Here is a 15,536-nt window from a genome sequence, read left to right as displayed (position 1 = left end):
CTGGAGATTCGGCAAAACTGCGTATCTTTGAGGAAAAGTGAAAGAATTTCCATAAGGACCACCAGCACACTGATCAGAAGGAGTGAATCTTGTGACATCATGAGAGAAGTTAACACCTTGGAAGTCTACAGCCAGGGATATTTTGGAGTCAGCACCTCGGTACTGCTCTTCAAGAAATTTCAGCATCAGCCTTGTGCCTGACGAGATCACTACGTCCACGTAGGTGCTTCTCAAAGTCAAGGATGTTCCCTGGTAGGATGGGTCTTTCCAGGTCATGCTAAGAAGCTACGAAAACATGCTATGGAACAATCCTAACGAGTGGGAATAGGTCATGGCAACACTCCCAGCCTCATTTAGACCCTGCACACAACAACATAAAACCTGTTTTATGCTGTTAAATAGCTATTAGCTGACAACCTGACAGCTATTCACACGATTATTTTGACTTTGTAGTCCTTTGAAGCAACACATTACAATGCTGACAACTTTAAGGAGACAGCAAACAAAAAATCAAATACACATTGTGTCGTTGTTGATTCGTGAATATGGACGATAGGTGCTTTGAGAACATCAACTATATACAGAAGCATCCTTGAAATTTCACTGAATGAAGCCCTTCACAGGATCCTTGACATCGGAACAGTTTTTCAACATGATTTTATGGCATCCTAGGAACCCTTCCATTAGGGATCCTTTGACCCTGAGAAGCACCTTATAATTGGAGCTCTACAAAGCAAAGAGGCATAGCCACAGTAACTCAGGGGGGCGGAGCTTAGTAAAACAGTCCGTTGGTCTGTGGAGAAAGTTCTTTGTCCCATTCTGAAGAGTTAGTAAGAAAAAAAAATAAAACACATACAAAAATAACAAAAGAGGAAAGGTAAAATACGACTCCCCTCTAACAAAATCAAACCACAACTTCTGGTATAGGATCAAAGATTTTCGAGTGTGTGTGTGTGTGTGTGTAACTTTTTTATTAGCATTATTGTGCATATTTAATACCTCAGACAAAAACACCTGAGAGAAAACTGACAAAATGATTTCAACGGGTTTTTCTGTAATATATTCAATTATGTATGTTACAACTATAATCACATATTTCAAGCATATATCGTTTACACAGTTATATATATATATATATCTAGTGAGAGAATACTTTAATAGTCAATAGTACAGTTGTATGGTACAGTAGCAGTAGGGTGCATTTCTCTTTCTCATTAGGTAAAGTTTGAAGGAGAGGTATAGACGAGTGTTTGTGTGTAAATCTATATATGATTTATCAATACAATATGCAATAAAAGAAATGAAAAATAAACTAAAAAAAGAATAAAAGACAAAGAAAGGGTATAGGCAGTTGAGTTCTGTGTTTGAGGTGTGTGATTGCATATGTGTAAATATGTTTTTGTCTGTTTGTGTGAGTGTCTGAGTGTCAGGTGGAGGATCAGATTGGATCAGCACCATAGAAGTCCATAACAACATCAACATCAACAATAAGGGTTAAAACCATGGAGCGGACTGTGCATGTGTGTGTGTTTGTGTCTGCATGCTGAAGGTTTGAGTCACTGTTCGATCTGGGCACATCAACCCTAAACCAGTTAGTGAAGACATTTTTGCACTTCCTGGACCTGATCGAGGAGTAAATAGAGAGTAAATGTGAGCACGACGCAGTCACCAAATTTACTGCAAACCTGCCAGCGAAATGCTGCTCCTTTATTTTTTTTCATTCTCAAACATCTGCTCATATCCAGCTGTTCTCATGGCTGATTACTTCCTGTTTTTCTCTCCTTTTCTCCTTAGCCTTCGAAAACAAAAAGCCCTGCAAATATTTAAAGTCAGACAAGGAATCAAATAGAAGATTACTCAAGTGCTTAATCGAGCTCACAAGGAAATCAAACAAACACAAACTTTTTTTTTTTAAACTATACAGTTTTTGTTTCTTCCTCCTAAAGCCCCTCAACTCCCTTCAACACAGTAAACAATCGTTACGAAGATACCTCGCCTTGTCTCACACTGTGTGAAATACCTGATTCAACCATGATACATTCTCTGTTACACTTCCACCTCTGACTCACCAGCTCTGTAACATTGAAAATAGATTGTTTTTAGCATTAAACAGCTAAGAGAAAAAGCGCTTTATGTGGCCCCGTGACTGTCCAGCTAGTAGCCCCTTCCCCACCCATATATAAAATATACAAAAGATTATTTCCAAAATCCTCCTCCTTATTATCTCTGCTAATAGAAAAATATACAATAATCCTTTGTCAAAATCTCTTTGCATTATGGATGAAAACCCTGCCTCCACCTCTTCCTCCTCCTTCTCCTCCTTTTGCTGGACCAGTCTTGCCTTCCTGCCAAGTTCAAAAATATACATGTTTTTGTCCTATTTATAGAAAAAAATTACACACCTGACCTCTCCTGGCTTATGTCCATGTCTTGAGCTTAAAAAGTGAGATCTCACTGGTATATTGTGAATTCAACACCCTGTTTGAACTGGCCAGAGCAGCGGCCGGAACGCACTACCTGCAAAAACGCCGTGCAACATCGGGCGTAAGCAACAGCACCGAGGGTGACGGAAGCTGCCGAGGTGTCGCAAGGTGATGAAACAGTACGTTGTGTGGATTCAGCAAAGTAGCATGTACAAAAAGAGTCCAACTGGGAAAACATGGCTTCACTGTGCTCTCCTGACATGACATCCTGAAGCACAGCGAGCGCACTAAAACACTCCAAACACACTTGTCGTGTTTGCACCCGGTGTCACACAGCGCTTACTGCAGATCTACTCCAGCCTTCCCCCTCGCCACTTCAACTAAAGTGCTGCTGTTGTTGGGTTGCCTTGTACCCTTTTCTCTTCTCCTTTTCCCCACCCGCCCCTTCCTTCTTCATCTTCTTCCGTCTCCTCCGCCTCACTAGTCTCCGTGCCGACTCTCGTACTTGTTGATGATGTTCCTGCAGCGGCCCAACTCTTTCCTCATGTCAGCCACCTCCTGGCGAAGGGCAGCGTTCTCCCGCTCCAGGAAGGCGGCACGCACCGAGATCTGGTTCTCCTTCAGCCGCCGGGCATCCCGCGAGCGCTTCGCCGCCTCGTTGTTCTTGACACGCCGGTTCCAGTACTTTTCATCCTGTCATCAGCGGCGGTGTGGTATGTTGGGGTGTGTGGGAGAGAAAGGTGAGGGGAGGAGAGACAAAAAAGAAAAGAGGAGAAAACCGTATGAGAAGGGTCAGTTATGTGATGAGAGACAGGATGGTAAGAAATGAAAAAGAGGTGACAACAGCAGAGTCACAACTACAGAACGCCAAAAAGCACCACAGTTTACTTGAATGCGGCAGCCACAGCACAATAATTCTGAAGTCTCCCGTTTTTATGCGGTGGCCTGATAAATAATATACACCTGGCCAGATGGTGCCTTCAAAAACATAACACAGGTGTTGATGTATGCACACAAAGAGGACTACATATGGGTTGTCACTTGGGCAGAATGGCTGCATTGCTGCCATGTTGGTTTGTTTCTATAGTAGTTTGTTAGCAGTTAAAACCCATCCATCCATTTTTTATACCCCATGAATTAAATTCAGGGGGCTGGAGCCTCTCCCAGCTGTCACTGGAGAAGAGGCAGAGTACACTCTGGAAAATGTAAACATGTTACGGTCCAAAAAGGACCGATACTGGAACCCAGAAAGTGCAGCAATCTTTATTAATTTTGAGTGTTAATTGTGAAAATTTATCTACATTTTGCATCGTGGACCAACATTACTATTACATGAGCTAAGAGGAGATTGCATTTATCTAAGTTTTGAATCTCAACAGATCATTACTGTGTGAATATTTATGTTTCCTTATCTTTAAGCCCTGTTGAGCACTTAAAAGATGAAAAACACACACATAAAGACACAGGCTGCATGTACACGAGTCCTACGCTTCAGTTAAACGTGAGCTAAACTGGATTAAAGTTCATCTCAGAAAGTGGAGCAAGGAAATCTATGAGATGGAAAACAGTAATAGTGATTAATCGTATCAATAAACCCAATGAAAATAGTTCCTCCCTAATCCAGCTGTACAATCCAAGCCCGCTGAGCTGCTCGGCTGAACGTATAAACACGCCCTGCAGCCTCATGAAAGCCTGCAGCATAAATTTGTGTTGAAGAGCATTAAAAAAGACACTTCTTAGCTGATGAAGATCAAATGAGATGAAAAATAGAAACAATTACAACTTTTGGACGTACAGCGATATCCATCTGAAAGATTTATGCTGCGAGGCTCCACATGATTCATTTTCTCAGTGATTTGTCTAAGTCTGGTTAACAATAGCATCCTTCCACAATTAAACTGTCTTTTTGCCAGACTTTAAAAGGAATTCTTGGAGTATTAATAACATAAAAATGAATGATCTCTGCTGAGTGTTTTGCTGTTGGCACAGTTTGTTTTATTTCTTTGTCTGTTTGTTTGCAGGATTTCTCAAAAGTTAACGACAGATTAGTGTGAATATGTTACCTAATGTGGGGCATTAGTCACTCGGACTGCTCTTGTTAGTTCATGTTAAAGTAATAATGTGATTCTGGAATATTTTTGTCCTCTAATCAGATTTCTCTCGACTTCAGTGCAGGGTTGATACAGCACACAGAGCAGCTCAGAAGATCCCGACTTCATCTTTGCTGCGGCCAAAAAAAATAATTTTTCCAACGCTGCGTACAAATGATTTATAGAGCCGACGAGGACCGAGCACAGCAAGGTGAGCGCCTTCATCTCTCCGTAAATTATAAATGCCTCAGGAGCTGCAGCTGCTCTGGACCGAACTGTGAAAGCATGAGCCATTGATCACAGCTTTTTCTATTGTGCAATGAGCTGAGTACAAAATATTTTAGGGCTCTCGTCAGGAGGCATCAATACCAGTGGGCGTCACGCTCCTTAAGTTTTTTCCACATCAGCACGGGAGCTGTCAAAGAGCCGTGGCCTTTGTAATGATGAAGTTCAGGGCTGAGAGCTAAACTGGGCTCCTGCAGCCTCTGTTTGACCTCTGCTGAGCTGTCAGTGAGCCTGTACAGTTTTTATCTTTAGACACATTTCAAACACATGTCCCTCACTGGTCTTTGAGCTTTTTTCTCTTTTTAAGTCAATGGCTACCTTTTATTCTTAAATTCTAGATAATTTTTTCATCTTATAGTGCCTTATTTTGAGCCGAATCTTTGGAGATTTTTAACTCTCCAAACAAAGACTTCAGAAAATTCCTTTCGGGAACCTCCAGAAATAAGAGAGGACAAGAGAAAAGCAGAAGAAAAAACGACTTTAGAAACAAAATGTAAGTGTAAAGACTGATTACAGATTAAATTGACCCCAGTTAATGCTTCTAAAAAGTTTTCCCTGTCTTCACAATCACAAAAAGGTTCTTCTTTATTTTATTTGATGACCATTGAGCATGTTTGTACCATACTTTCCCAAAGCAGCTTAAAGAAAATGCAGCAAACAGCAAGTCAGAGGTTTATATGCCGGACAGAAATGGATTGTGGGAGATGTAGTACCTTCTGCTCATCGGGGACCAGCATCTTGCGGGCCTTCTTGATCATCGGCTGAGGTTTCAGCTCCTCGTCTGAGAAGCGATGCCGCCGCGGGTCGAACGCCTCCTGTCCCGGCACGCTGGACAGCGCCAGGTCTGCTGGGTCGGGGTCAAAGTTCACCATGATGTCACTGCTGCCGTTGGCAACTGCTGGAGGCCCAGGGGGCCCCGGAGGGCAGGTGGAGGAAGGTAATGGGTCCTGAGGCACTGCCTGCCCACCTGAGGGGACAGGAAGAGAGAAAAATTATCATTTTATTTTATAGTCAGATTCAAAGGAACGAAACTCAAATTACAAAATGCATCAGCGCTGATTTAGTTTGTTATCCAAGCTTCTGATTCCACTGCACATCAATTTACCATAGATTTCTAGGATTTGCACTAAATTCTTAAGCAAGAATTGATCATTAGAAAGAGATCAGTTTGGCCTTGTGTTCCTCCCACATGACAAAGAGCATCAAGGTTAAAGTTCTCAAGTATTTAAAAAGAATTGTACTGAAGGTGAGAAAGAAAAGGCCTCCATCTGCTCTCCACCATTTAAAACTAAAGCTCTTACAGCTGTTAGTAATTCAGTCCCCCTGGTTTGGTCCTTAACTCACATCATATAACACTGACACACCTTCGTACCTGAGCTCCATCTCGCTGAGCTAATTATCATCATGGAAAATACTTAAACTGTTGTTGTTTGACAGCCTTGTCCTCTCTAACCTCAACAGTTATCTAGTTAATTAGGTGTATTGTTGTCATTTACACTGAGGATGCTGGGGACTTGTCCTCATCACACTGAAAAGGATCAACCAATGCTAAGAGAGAGAAGAACACAGCTGATATAGCAGAAACAAATGTGTGAAAATCATGTTGTTTGATGGAAATTTGTGGCAGTTAATTTGTGGCAGTTAGACGTAAAAGCTGCACATAAATAAACAGAACAGAAGAGATGAAAAGAGATTATTCTCATTATCATCTATATGCCTCCACTGAAGCTTAATCTGCTTCACACTCCATTCAGATGCAATAAACACAGACTCAGCAGCTTAATTACTCGTTTGGCCGTCCACTCGTCAACATCTAGTTTTACTTTTATCTGCAGATTAGAGCCCATCTGCCTTCGCTGAGGACAGTCACATGTCGGAAAGCAGCGGCAGAGCTGAAGGCCAACAAACTCAACACAGAGTACCAACTGAGAACGGATCAAATCCAACAGCAGAGATGAGCCCTGAACATGAACATAACCTCAAAATGAAATTGTTACTGTGTATTGTTCTGGATTTTAATCCTTTCTATATCTTTCTGATCCCAATAGACCCAACTTTCACTATAAGGTTAATGTTTTTCTACTTTTATTAAATTTCAGGCCAAAATATAGGTTAAATATTAAAACCAATAGTTTTTTTTTCATCGTTATTAATTCATTTAATCTAATTTAACCTTTTGAACAAGCTCCTAATGCAACATTCCTTAATTCTTTCATTTTTAAAAACCCAATTTATATATGTCCCCATGGTACAAAATACTCAGTGATGATTCATTTAAGATTGAATACTGTAAAGCAGATTGTAACTAACAATTTGAAATCTACTAAACTACAGTAAATAAATGTTCCATTGATTTATGCAAGAAGTCTGAGCTGCATTTCTTCTTAGAAGACCTGCTTTACAAGGTCACAAAATCAAAACAATTATAAATTATTAGCTGCTTTTGGAGTTTAAATCACATGTGAAAGCCTTCAGCTTCAGTGTTTGCTGCTGAAACCCTTTGGATTCCACAGGCTGCAGAGTCACATGTCCCGCACAATGTCTGCCATGGTTCATCCATGGAGTGTTGAGCCAGGAATGAGGCCCACAGAAATTAGTTGACCATCGAGAGGATTACCGTATAGGCCAAGGACATGATGTTCAAATCAATCTTAATGGGGATAGAGGGGAAATGGAAGGAGTTTTCCCATTAATTCTACCCATTTTTGTTTTCTTAAAAACATGTATTTACAAAGTTTAATCCCTTATATTTGCCTTTACAAAAAAACAGCACCCTTTTTCTGCTTCTTTCCTTTGAAGCAGATGCAGTGACACAGATTGACCACCGTGTGGCAGTACTGAGCCAGGAACACTGAGCAGTGCTCACATCAGACTGGATTTACCACAAGCAGGAAAGATCAGCTTTTCACTTAACCCTTTGTTGTGAGCAACATTTTTTTCCTTTAACCCTTTTTTTCACAGGTTACAGATGCAGAATCATCTTATCAGATTGGTTAAAATGCACAGACGACCGCAGTGGGATATTTTCACATTTGTTGCAATGACGATGCTGAAATCCATGTTCAGTGTTGAAATAACATAATATGAGCATCAAAACACCAAGAATCAGAAGACTGAGAAAAGCATAATCCTTCCCTGCATCCTCACAGTAAATCATGTGCCAGTGAAAGTGGAATTCTTCCATGAAGCTTTCACCCTGCAGCTATTCTACACTGCCACTGCTTTGCTTTTCTGAATGTAACATGATGGAGGCAAGAATAGAAAGTCCACTCTCGGCCAAATATCTGCACCAGCTGGTTATCGTGACATTTTGTTCCCATTGCATATAAGTAAGCAGACCATTTTTTTCTTTAATCACCAAAGTGTCTCCTCCTTGGAGAAGACATCAAAATGTTATTTGAGCAATCGTCCAGTAACAGCAAGACGTGCATTGTGTCAGCATTTGTACAGTTCAGAGCCCTGGGCTCTGTGACACAGCTTATAAATAGCTGCAAAGCTTTAGACCTACATTTCTGATAATAAAAAATATTAACAATTCTAACGCACTCCTCCTCATTTTGTAAGATCATAGGAACAAAGCAGAACCACTTCAGCTATTGGGGGCCTTTGTGCATTCATAGCTTTTTTTTCTAAACCTAGAAACGTCAGTCTGAGCAGCTCAACTGATGCTGATTTGCTACTCGCCCGCTGCTGTGCGCTGTCAGTCATTTTATTATGAACATCAACCACAATACCACAGCAAAATCCTCCACAGGCTCTGAGAATTTAGACTGACGCTGCATGACAGGCAGAGGGTGGGACGTTTGAGGCGAAGCAAGCGGTTCAAACACCCCCGTGTTCCCCACAAAATCCAGCTGAAAACACTTTACGCACTGAGTAGATGTGTAAACTTTGTGAATGGTGGGGGTTTTCTGATTTAAACTCATGCTGAACTCTGAGATAAAATCTTCTTATGGCTATTTTTTTTTTTGCTTCCCTGATTACGAGTCCCTTAAGGAGCAAAGTAAACTGACATCTGCCGACACTTTTATGCCAAAGTAGATTTATAAACCATGTTATTTAGTTGTTTTAATCAATACAAAGTACATATGAATGCATTTTTTCCCTAATTGAGGGGTTTTGTGACATGCATGCATCACGTTGCTCTGTTCTCTGCAGTTATTATCCTTTATAGTTGGTCCTCTTTGCTCTAAGCTTGAGTGGAAAAGTTGACTTTGTATGTGCGGTTATTGTTGCTGTTCAGTGCCCAGTTGCAATCAATCCAGGGCTTGTAAACAAAAGTCACATGGACCCACAAAAATACTGGTGCGCCTGCTGAGCAGAGTTCTGGCAACCTGTCATTCTGCACATTTGCAATGAGAGGACAAAACTTGATTCAAATTAATCTTCTCTTGAAATGAGGTTCAATTTCCAGGCATCATCGGGTTGTCATCCATTGCCACTGCTGTTGTCTTCTAAATAAAAGCAAAGAAGCACTGAACGTCTGTCTGATGTTGCTCTTAAAGACAAATATTCTTTGCAAAGTATTTACCATGAACAACTTGTTACTAACCTCAAATATTAAATCTGTTTCAGGTAAGAAGACAGAGAAAATATAAATAAAAATGATTTGAGAGGATAAACCAAACCCTCTACTTTTATTGTGCATTACTGAGTTTGCCCTCGTGTTTATCAATATATTAGAGTAAAATGATGATGTTACATGTTCGTCGCTCAAGTCTCGAGAGGTAAAAGCACACATCAGTTGTAACAGGTCATAACTGGATAAAATCACTGTGAAAGTCAGCATCTGAACATACTTCCGTGCACTTTGTGCATTGCAAACACACTCGTCAATGTGTTTTAGCATTTTGCTGCCACAGTCTGTAGTGCGGACTGCTCTTGGTTGTGTCAGTGCTGTTGTTGGTGCTTTAGTTTTGTTCTGCCATAGAAAAGAGAGAAGTCAAAGAGCAAAAAGATCTGCTTTGTGATGGCATGAAACTAAGAGTTGTGAGAAAGACCAGCTGTTGTCCATACTTTGTAGCTACAGTCCTTTGCTATCTATCGATTTGATGCTTCATCCTTTTTGATCAATTGTTGTCGGCCCTTCCTGACAAAAGCTAGATTTCCCCAAGTGTATTTAAAACATAATGGATAGCTGAGTACATTACCAGCTAACCAGGCAGGAGGCTAAGGAACCCCTTTGTTAACCTGAATCATTCCCAGCTGGACAAAGAACTGCAGCTGTGTACATACTACAGGACTATTAACTTCATTGGTCACAATCCCATTTTATGGTTGGGATTAACTGATGTTAGTCTGATGTGTAAATTTACCACTTGCTTTTTCCAGCATGACACACTAAACAACACAATACAACAACCTTTATAAAAGCAAGTAAATAACAGGTTTGGGTTTAGGAATGAGTATCTATAACACTTTTATAACTAATCGGAATCAGAATTGCTAAATAATCATAACCATGACCCGTGCATATTCCTCCACACTGACACATTAAGAAGGGGTCACAATATATTCACCAAAAATCCCATTTTTTTCTCAATCCCAGCCTCATGTGGTCCAACTGCAGTGCCATCACATGAAATGTTGTTGATTCCCTGGCAGCTGGTTGGGGCTGATCCCGGATAAGTCTGTCCAAAGCCTAGTCCTAATAACAGCCATTTTGGGAAAAAAAAAATTAAACTGATCCAAGAACATGGCTCCCGCTGTTATCGGGTAAACAGCCGCCAAATGCGGCCTCGTCTGGCTTCATTTCCTGTCCGAGAGCAGGGGACATTTGGAGTAAGCAGCCGTTGATTCTCTCTCTGCTTTCATTAATTTAGCCGAGATTTTGTGTTTCTCTCCTTCTGCCTATCAACCCCTCATTCTTCATCTCTCTTGCCATGTCCATTGATATAAGTTCAGCTATAACACATTCACATTTGAAATGTTCTTCATCCGTCACAGGAGCTGTCTCAGGAGTTGAAGAGTCGATCTTCGGATGATGTACGAGAACTCTGAAAACATCAGGATCATTTCCTGTCCTTTGCTTGTCAAGGATCTGACATTTTGTTCCGATGTTCACCAGTCATACTGGGAGAAATCAGCTGTCGTGGGCAGAGACGCCCACAGAGGCAGAAAATAGACAGGTTGAGGTTTGAGAGTCAGGTGAGCAACTCTTCCTCTTGACTAATCTCTTGTTTGATCTAACTATACTCTCACGTGAACCACCTACACAACAAGCTGAACATAACAAACTCACAGCTGCTCTCCTGAAGTCCCAGAATGATTTCCAGTATTTTGGAAGGAGACTGAAGTGGGACCAGGTGGAGCAGGTACGACTAAATTCCTCCTTAAGCACAGTACTGTGCAAAAGTCTTGATCCAGCCCTCATTTCTTTATATTTTGCTTCCAGGCAGCCAGAATTTCTTGTAATGTTTTAAAAGATTGTCTTGAACAATAATTCTCAAGGCTTTCTGAAGGTCTTTCAGAGTTTTTTCTTTTTCTTTGGACACTGACTGCTGTTTCTCTCATTTTAGTCCAGTCCTTGTACCTGATCATTTTCAGGGAATGTTTTGTTCTTTGTTAACTCTGAAATATGAATGATTCAAGTATAAAAAGGGCAACTGGACAAGTGGAGGCCAAAAGAAGAAGTGTCAGGCCTAAAAAACTATCTACAGATGAACAGGATCTGAAAGTGATGTCCTTAAGAAAGAGGAAAAAATCCAGCAAAGACCTGACAGGACCTGAGAGATGCATCTGGACCTTCAGCTGATCCATCTACTGTTGGCCCAAGCCTCATCAGAAATGGTCTCCATGGAAGGGTGGCTGTCAAGAAGCCATTCTTAAGGAAGGGAAACAGGGAGAAAAGGCTGAGCTATGCCAAATGACACAAGAAGTGGACTGAAAATCAGTGGCAACAGGTCTTATGGAGGGATGAATCCTCCCCAGAGCCCGGACCTCAACATTATTGAAGCAGTGTGGGATCATCTGACAGAGAACGGAACAAAAGGCAGCCGACATCCAAAGAAGAGCTTTGGGATGTCCTTCAAGAAGCCTGGAGAACTATTCCTGAAGACTCCTTAAAGAAATGACAGAAATCTTGTCTCAGAGGGTTCAGGCTGTGTTGGAGAATAAAGGAGCTCAGACCAGATATTCACTTTAAAGGTGCTTTTTTCTTTTAAGTTTGCATATTTGAAAAAAAAATAGAAATACAATTCTGAAAAGTGACCTATTTCCTGTTTTCCTGAGATATTCTTTATAATATATTACAGAAATTGCTTTTGGATAGTCCTGTACATCATTAGCTCCATCGTCTGCTCTTCTAACGCAGAAGTTTCCCTGTTCAGTCTGGATAAAGACTTTTCTGATTCAGCAGGTTTTTATGTAACACAGGGAAACAAAGCAATTAACAGGAGAACAGTGATTATGCTAATTATACAAGAATGGAGGTAACTATTAACTATTGGAATTACTGTAATTGAGCTGATTTTTGGGTGCTTCTTCACTTGCTTTCCTTCCTTCACTGTAGTAACTTATTTTCATATTTCAGACTGACTGTTTTACACATGTTGCACATTTTCAATCACTGTCAGCGATCCCGTTGCAACAGTTCAAACTGATACAGACTAAACGGCCCACTGTGACAACTGACAGAACAAGGATCCAAAAGCAAGACACTTGACAGAAAGTTAAACAAACAGAACATGAACCAAAGAAAGTATTAAGTAGAAAGAAAAGTTTCAGGTTAACGTCCAGTTCAAGGCTTCTATCGTTCTTTCAGAAATAAGTGATGACAAATGAAGACTCGCTCCGAATACAAACACACGACTGGTTGGTACATAGGACAACTCCCACGTGGAAGTATGTCTCCGGTTTTCTTCTCAAACCAATATGAACAGCATGGCATTGTAATATTCTCATTGTTTTAGTTTAAACAGGCACAAGTACGATGTGAAACTGAAGAGAAAGGCTCATGCAACAAAAAAACTTCGTTTAAAAGAACAATCCAAACTGATTCAGGGCCTTGAATAACGGCTTATATGTTGTATAACAATCAGTAAAGTGAACTAGCTTCTACATAGATACTGGTTCATCAAATTCAGGTGGCATCCCTGAGCGTTTGATCCTCAAAAACAGAGCCCTTTTTCAACAAAAATGGCTGGAGAGCTACAGTGCGTTAAGTAAAGCGATCCAGGAACAAAGCAGTAGTCAAACATCCGCACTTTTCTGAAATTTACACAAGGCGAGAGGTTGGAAAAGCTTGTTGCAAGGAACACAGACAAAACCAGGGGCGTATCTGCTCCAGAGGAGTGATGACTGATGGTTAACAGGTGTGGAACCAGACAGTGACGCAGTCAACACAACACAAAGCAGGTGTGGAGCAAACGCAGAAAGCAAGAATAACATGAAAAAGTCGCATAACTGGTGACGTTTCCTGATTGTTAGTGTCATCTGATATCTTCGTGTAGTTACAGGAAAACAGAATCACTTAGCGCTCGATTTAGCTTTAAAGGACTGAATTGTGATCTCTTTTAATAGAAGCAGAGGCATTACAGAACTGGTAGCTTGGGGAACAGTATAGCGTTAGCAGCATTTAGAGTAGCATCAGCAGTGAGAGCAGCAGCCGTAGCATTAGCACCACAGTCGGCAGTAGTAATCAGATAAAGACGGAGAGCAGCGTTTCCTTTCCCATCCTGTCGTTTCTGGAGCTGAACTGTGAGCTCTGCAAGCAGCTGTTTTTTCATTCACAAACATAAGCTGGAAATACAATACAGACGTGGAATGTGATATGGGAAGCTCCCCTCCCTTTAACGTAAACAGCAAGGCGCTCCCCTTTCTGTCTGCTGCTGACTTTAACTTCAGCATCTGCAACTTGAAGCACATCAGAGCCTCTATTCAAAGGGGATTTCATCAGGCAGCGGTGAGGCTAACAGGCATTTTCATTATTAATTAATCTGTTGATATATTTGATTAATGTGTAAAACATTAAAGCAAAAACAATCACAACAGTTTCAAAGAATTCCAAAAAAGATTGCAATAGACCATCAACTCAAATTTAGAAACTATAAATCATTTACACCCTGTTTTTTAACTTAATTGTGTTTATAGTAATTGAAGAAGCTAAATATATTTTAGTACAACAATGACCAGATAATCAAACAAACTGCAGCAGTAACTAGTTTAACAAATTAATAAACCTGTTTTTTAAGAAAAATGTCACATTTTTGCTGTTTCCTGCTTCTAAAATGTGAGGAATTTATTATTGTCTTTATTGCAATTCACTTCTGTCACCATTATGGATCTCTACTGTTATATTCTAATTGATCAAACCTTTAAAGAATCAGCAGAAGCCCTTTGGAAGACAAACACCAAAACCTGCGCGGATACATTTTTAAATTTCTTTAAAAACAGTTTTCTATGAAAAATAGAAAAGAAAATCTGTTTTACTTGTAATTTCACATGAGCACCTGGTAACTTCAGTCAGATTAAGATATAACCGTTGTCTCAGTTTACAGAATCTCTCACATCTGGTTTCTGTCTCAGTGTAATCTCTTTTCTCAGATACTGAACACACACACACACACACACACACACACACACAGGCGCTCACATACACACCCTGGCAGGCTTGGACTCGCTGCTGCACACTCAAACAAACAAAAGCAGGCACGTGCATGTTCACATGAGTGTGCAAAAACACTAGAACACACTATCTCACACACACACACCAGAAACGATTCAGTCCAGGTGACACACCCCAGGAGTGTTGTACCTAATGTCAACACACTCACTGCGAGTTATGTCACAGCATCATGGCGACTGTAGTGTCCTCCCCCTCCTCCTGTCACTGTCGTCTTTCCAAATCAGTGCTCAGGCTCTGCCAATGGTTAGATCAGATTATTACACACTGACTGGGCCTCTGAGTGCATCACATGACTCGACGTGTAAAAAAAAAAAAAAAAAAGAACGCCACATGGTGGGTTCGCTGTAACCGTGATGTGCTGCTGTTGATTGAAAGCAGCATCTGTTCTTTGTTCACATTTGAGATAAAGAGAGGTTTTCCACGCCAAAGCTTCCTTTTAAAGCAGATACGCTCTGACACGGCTCCCCACAAATGTTATGCAAAATGCAGTAGAAACAAATCCGTCAGATAAAGCGAGCTGGGTGAGTCTGAGCTATTCAATTAACAGCTAAATTTAAAGCTCTGCACACATTTAATAAAATATGCAGCAGTGGGATCAAGAAAATAAGAGAAGAATCACATTATCAGGAACATGTTTTATAAATCACGAGGTTGTGGTTTCGCTAGTAGCGACTGAGTCTTCACTAATGACCAAATACAGAATCAGTTGACATTCTTACAGCACAATTAAGAATCTCAGAAAACAGAAAGCGAGACCGTCTTCCTGCTCGTTTCTTTTCACCCAAAGCCAGGATTGTTCCCAAGCCTTGACAAAGTAGTTTCCACACGTAGAATTAGAGTCACCAACCTTTCAGTCCCATAAAAAAGATTCCCTGAGAATGTTAGTTGTCTTCATTTTCACTGCATTTCAAGACACGTCAGTCTGCTGACGTATGAAAAAGTGATGTTTTTAAGTTGTTTTTGTTGTATATACGTTGCATATAACAGGCTTCTCCACTCCCCCCGTCCTGTAGGTGGCAGTAATTCAGAAGTATTTATAAGACAATGATAAAGGCTGGAGACGCTGGAGAAAATGACACATATAAAAAACTCAAGCCTGCTGCTGTTGATTGT

At 40.7% G+C, this 15,536-nt stretch overlaps 2 protein-coding genes across 2 annotated transcripts in view; one reads left to right on the top strand and one right to left on the bottom strand.

Annotated features, from left to right (window-relative positions):
• LOC140274630 (DLA class I histocompatibility antigen, A9/A9 alpha chain-like) overlaps positions 1 to 15,536 on the top strand; it is a 424,015-nt gene that overhangs the window by 64,215 nt on the left and 344,264 nt on the right. The gene's annotated exons all lie outside the window — the stretch shown is intronic.
• Positions 957 to 15,536, bottom strand: part of dbpa (D site albumin promoter binding protein a) — a 37,572-nt gene continuing 22,992 nt past the window's right edge. The window contains exons 4-5 of the mRNA XM_072369852.1: positions 5,512 to 5,765; positions 957 to 3,116 (exon numbers count right to left, since the gene is read on the bottom strand). Of these exons, the coding sequence (XP_072225953.1) occupies positions 2,904 to 3,116; positions 5,512 to 5,765 (467 nt within the window). The 3' untranslated portion in view covers positions 957 to 2,903. The remainder of the gene's footprint in view (positions 3,117 to 5,511; positions 5,766 to 15,536) is intronic.

The sequence above is a fragment of the Leuresthes tenuis genome, unplaced genomic scaffold (assembly GCF_036924035.1).
Source record: "Leuresthes tenuis unplaced genomic scaffold, fLeuTen1.0.hap1 SCAF_18, whole genome shotgun sequence".
Classification (NCBI taxonomy): Eukaryota; Metazoa; Chordata; class Actinopteri; order Atheriniformes; family Atherinopsidae; genus Leuresthes; species Leuresthes tenuis.
Note: the sequence above shows the minus strand (reverse complement) of the source record. Positions and strands in the feature narration are given on the sequence as shown.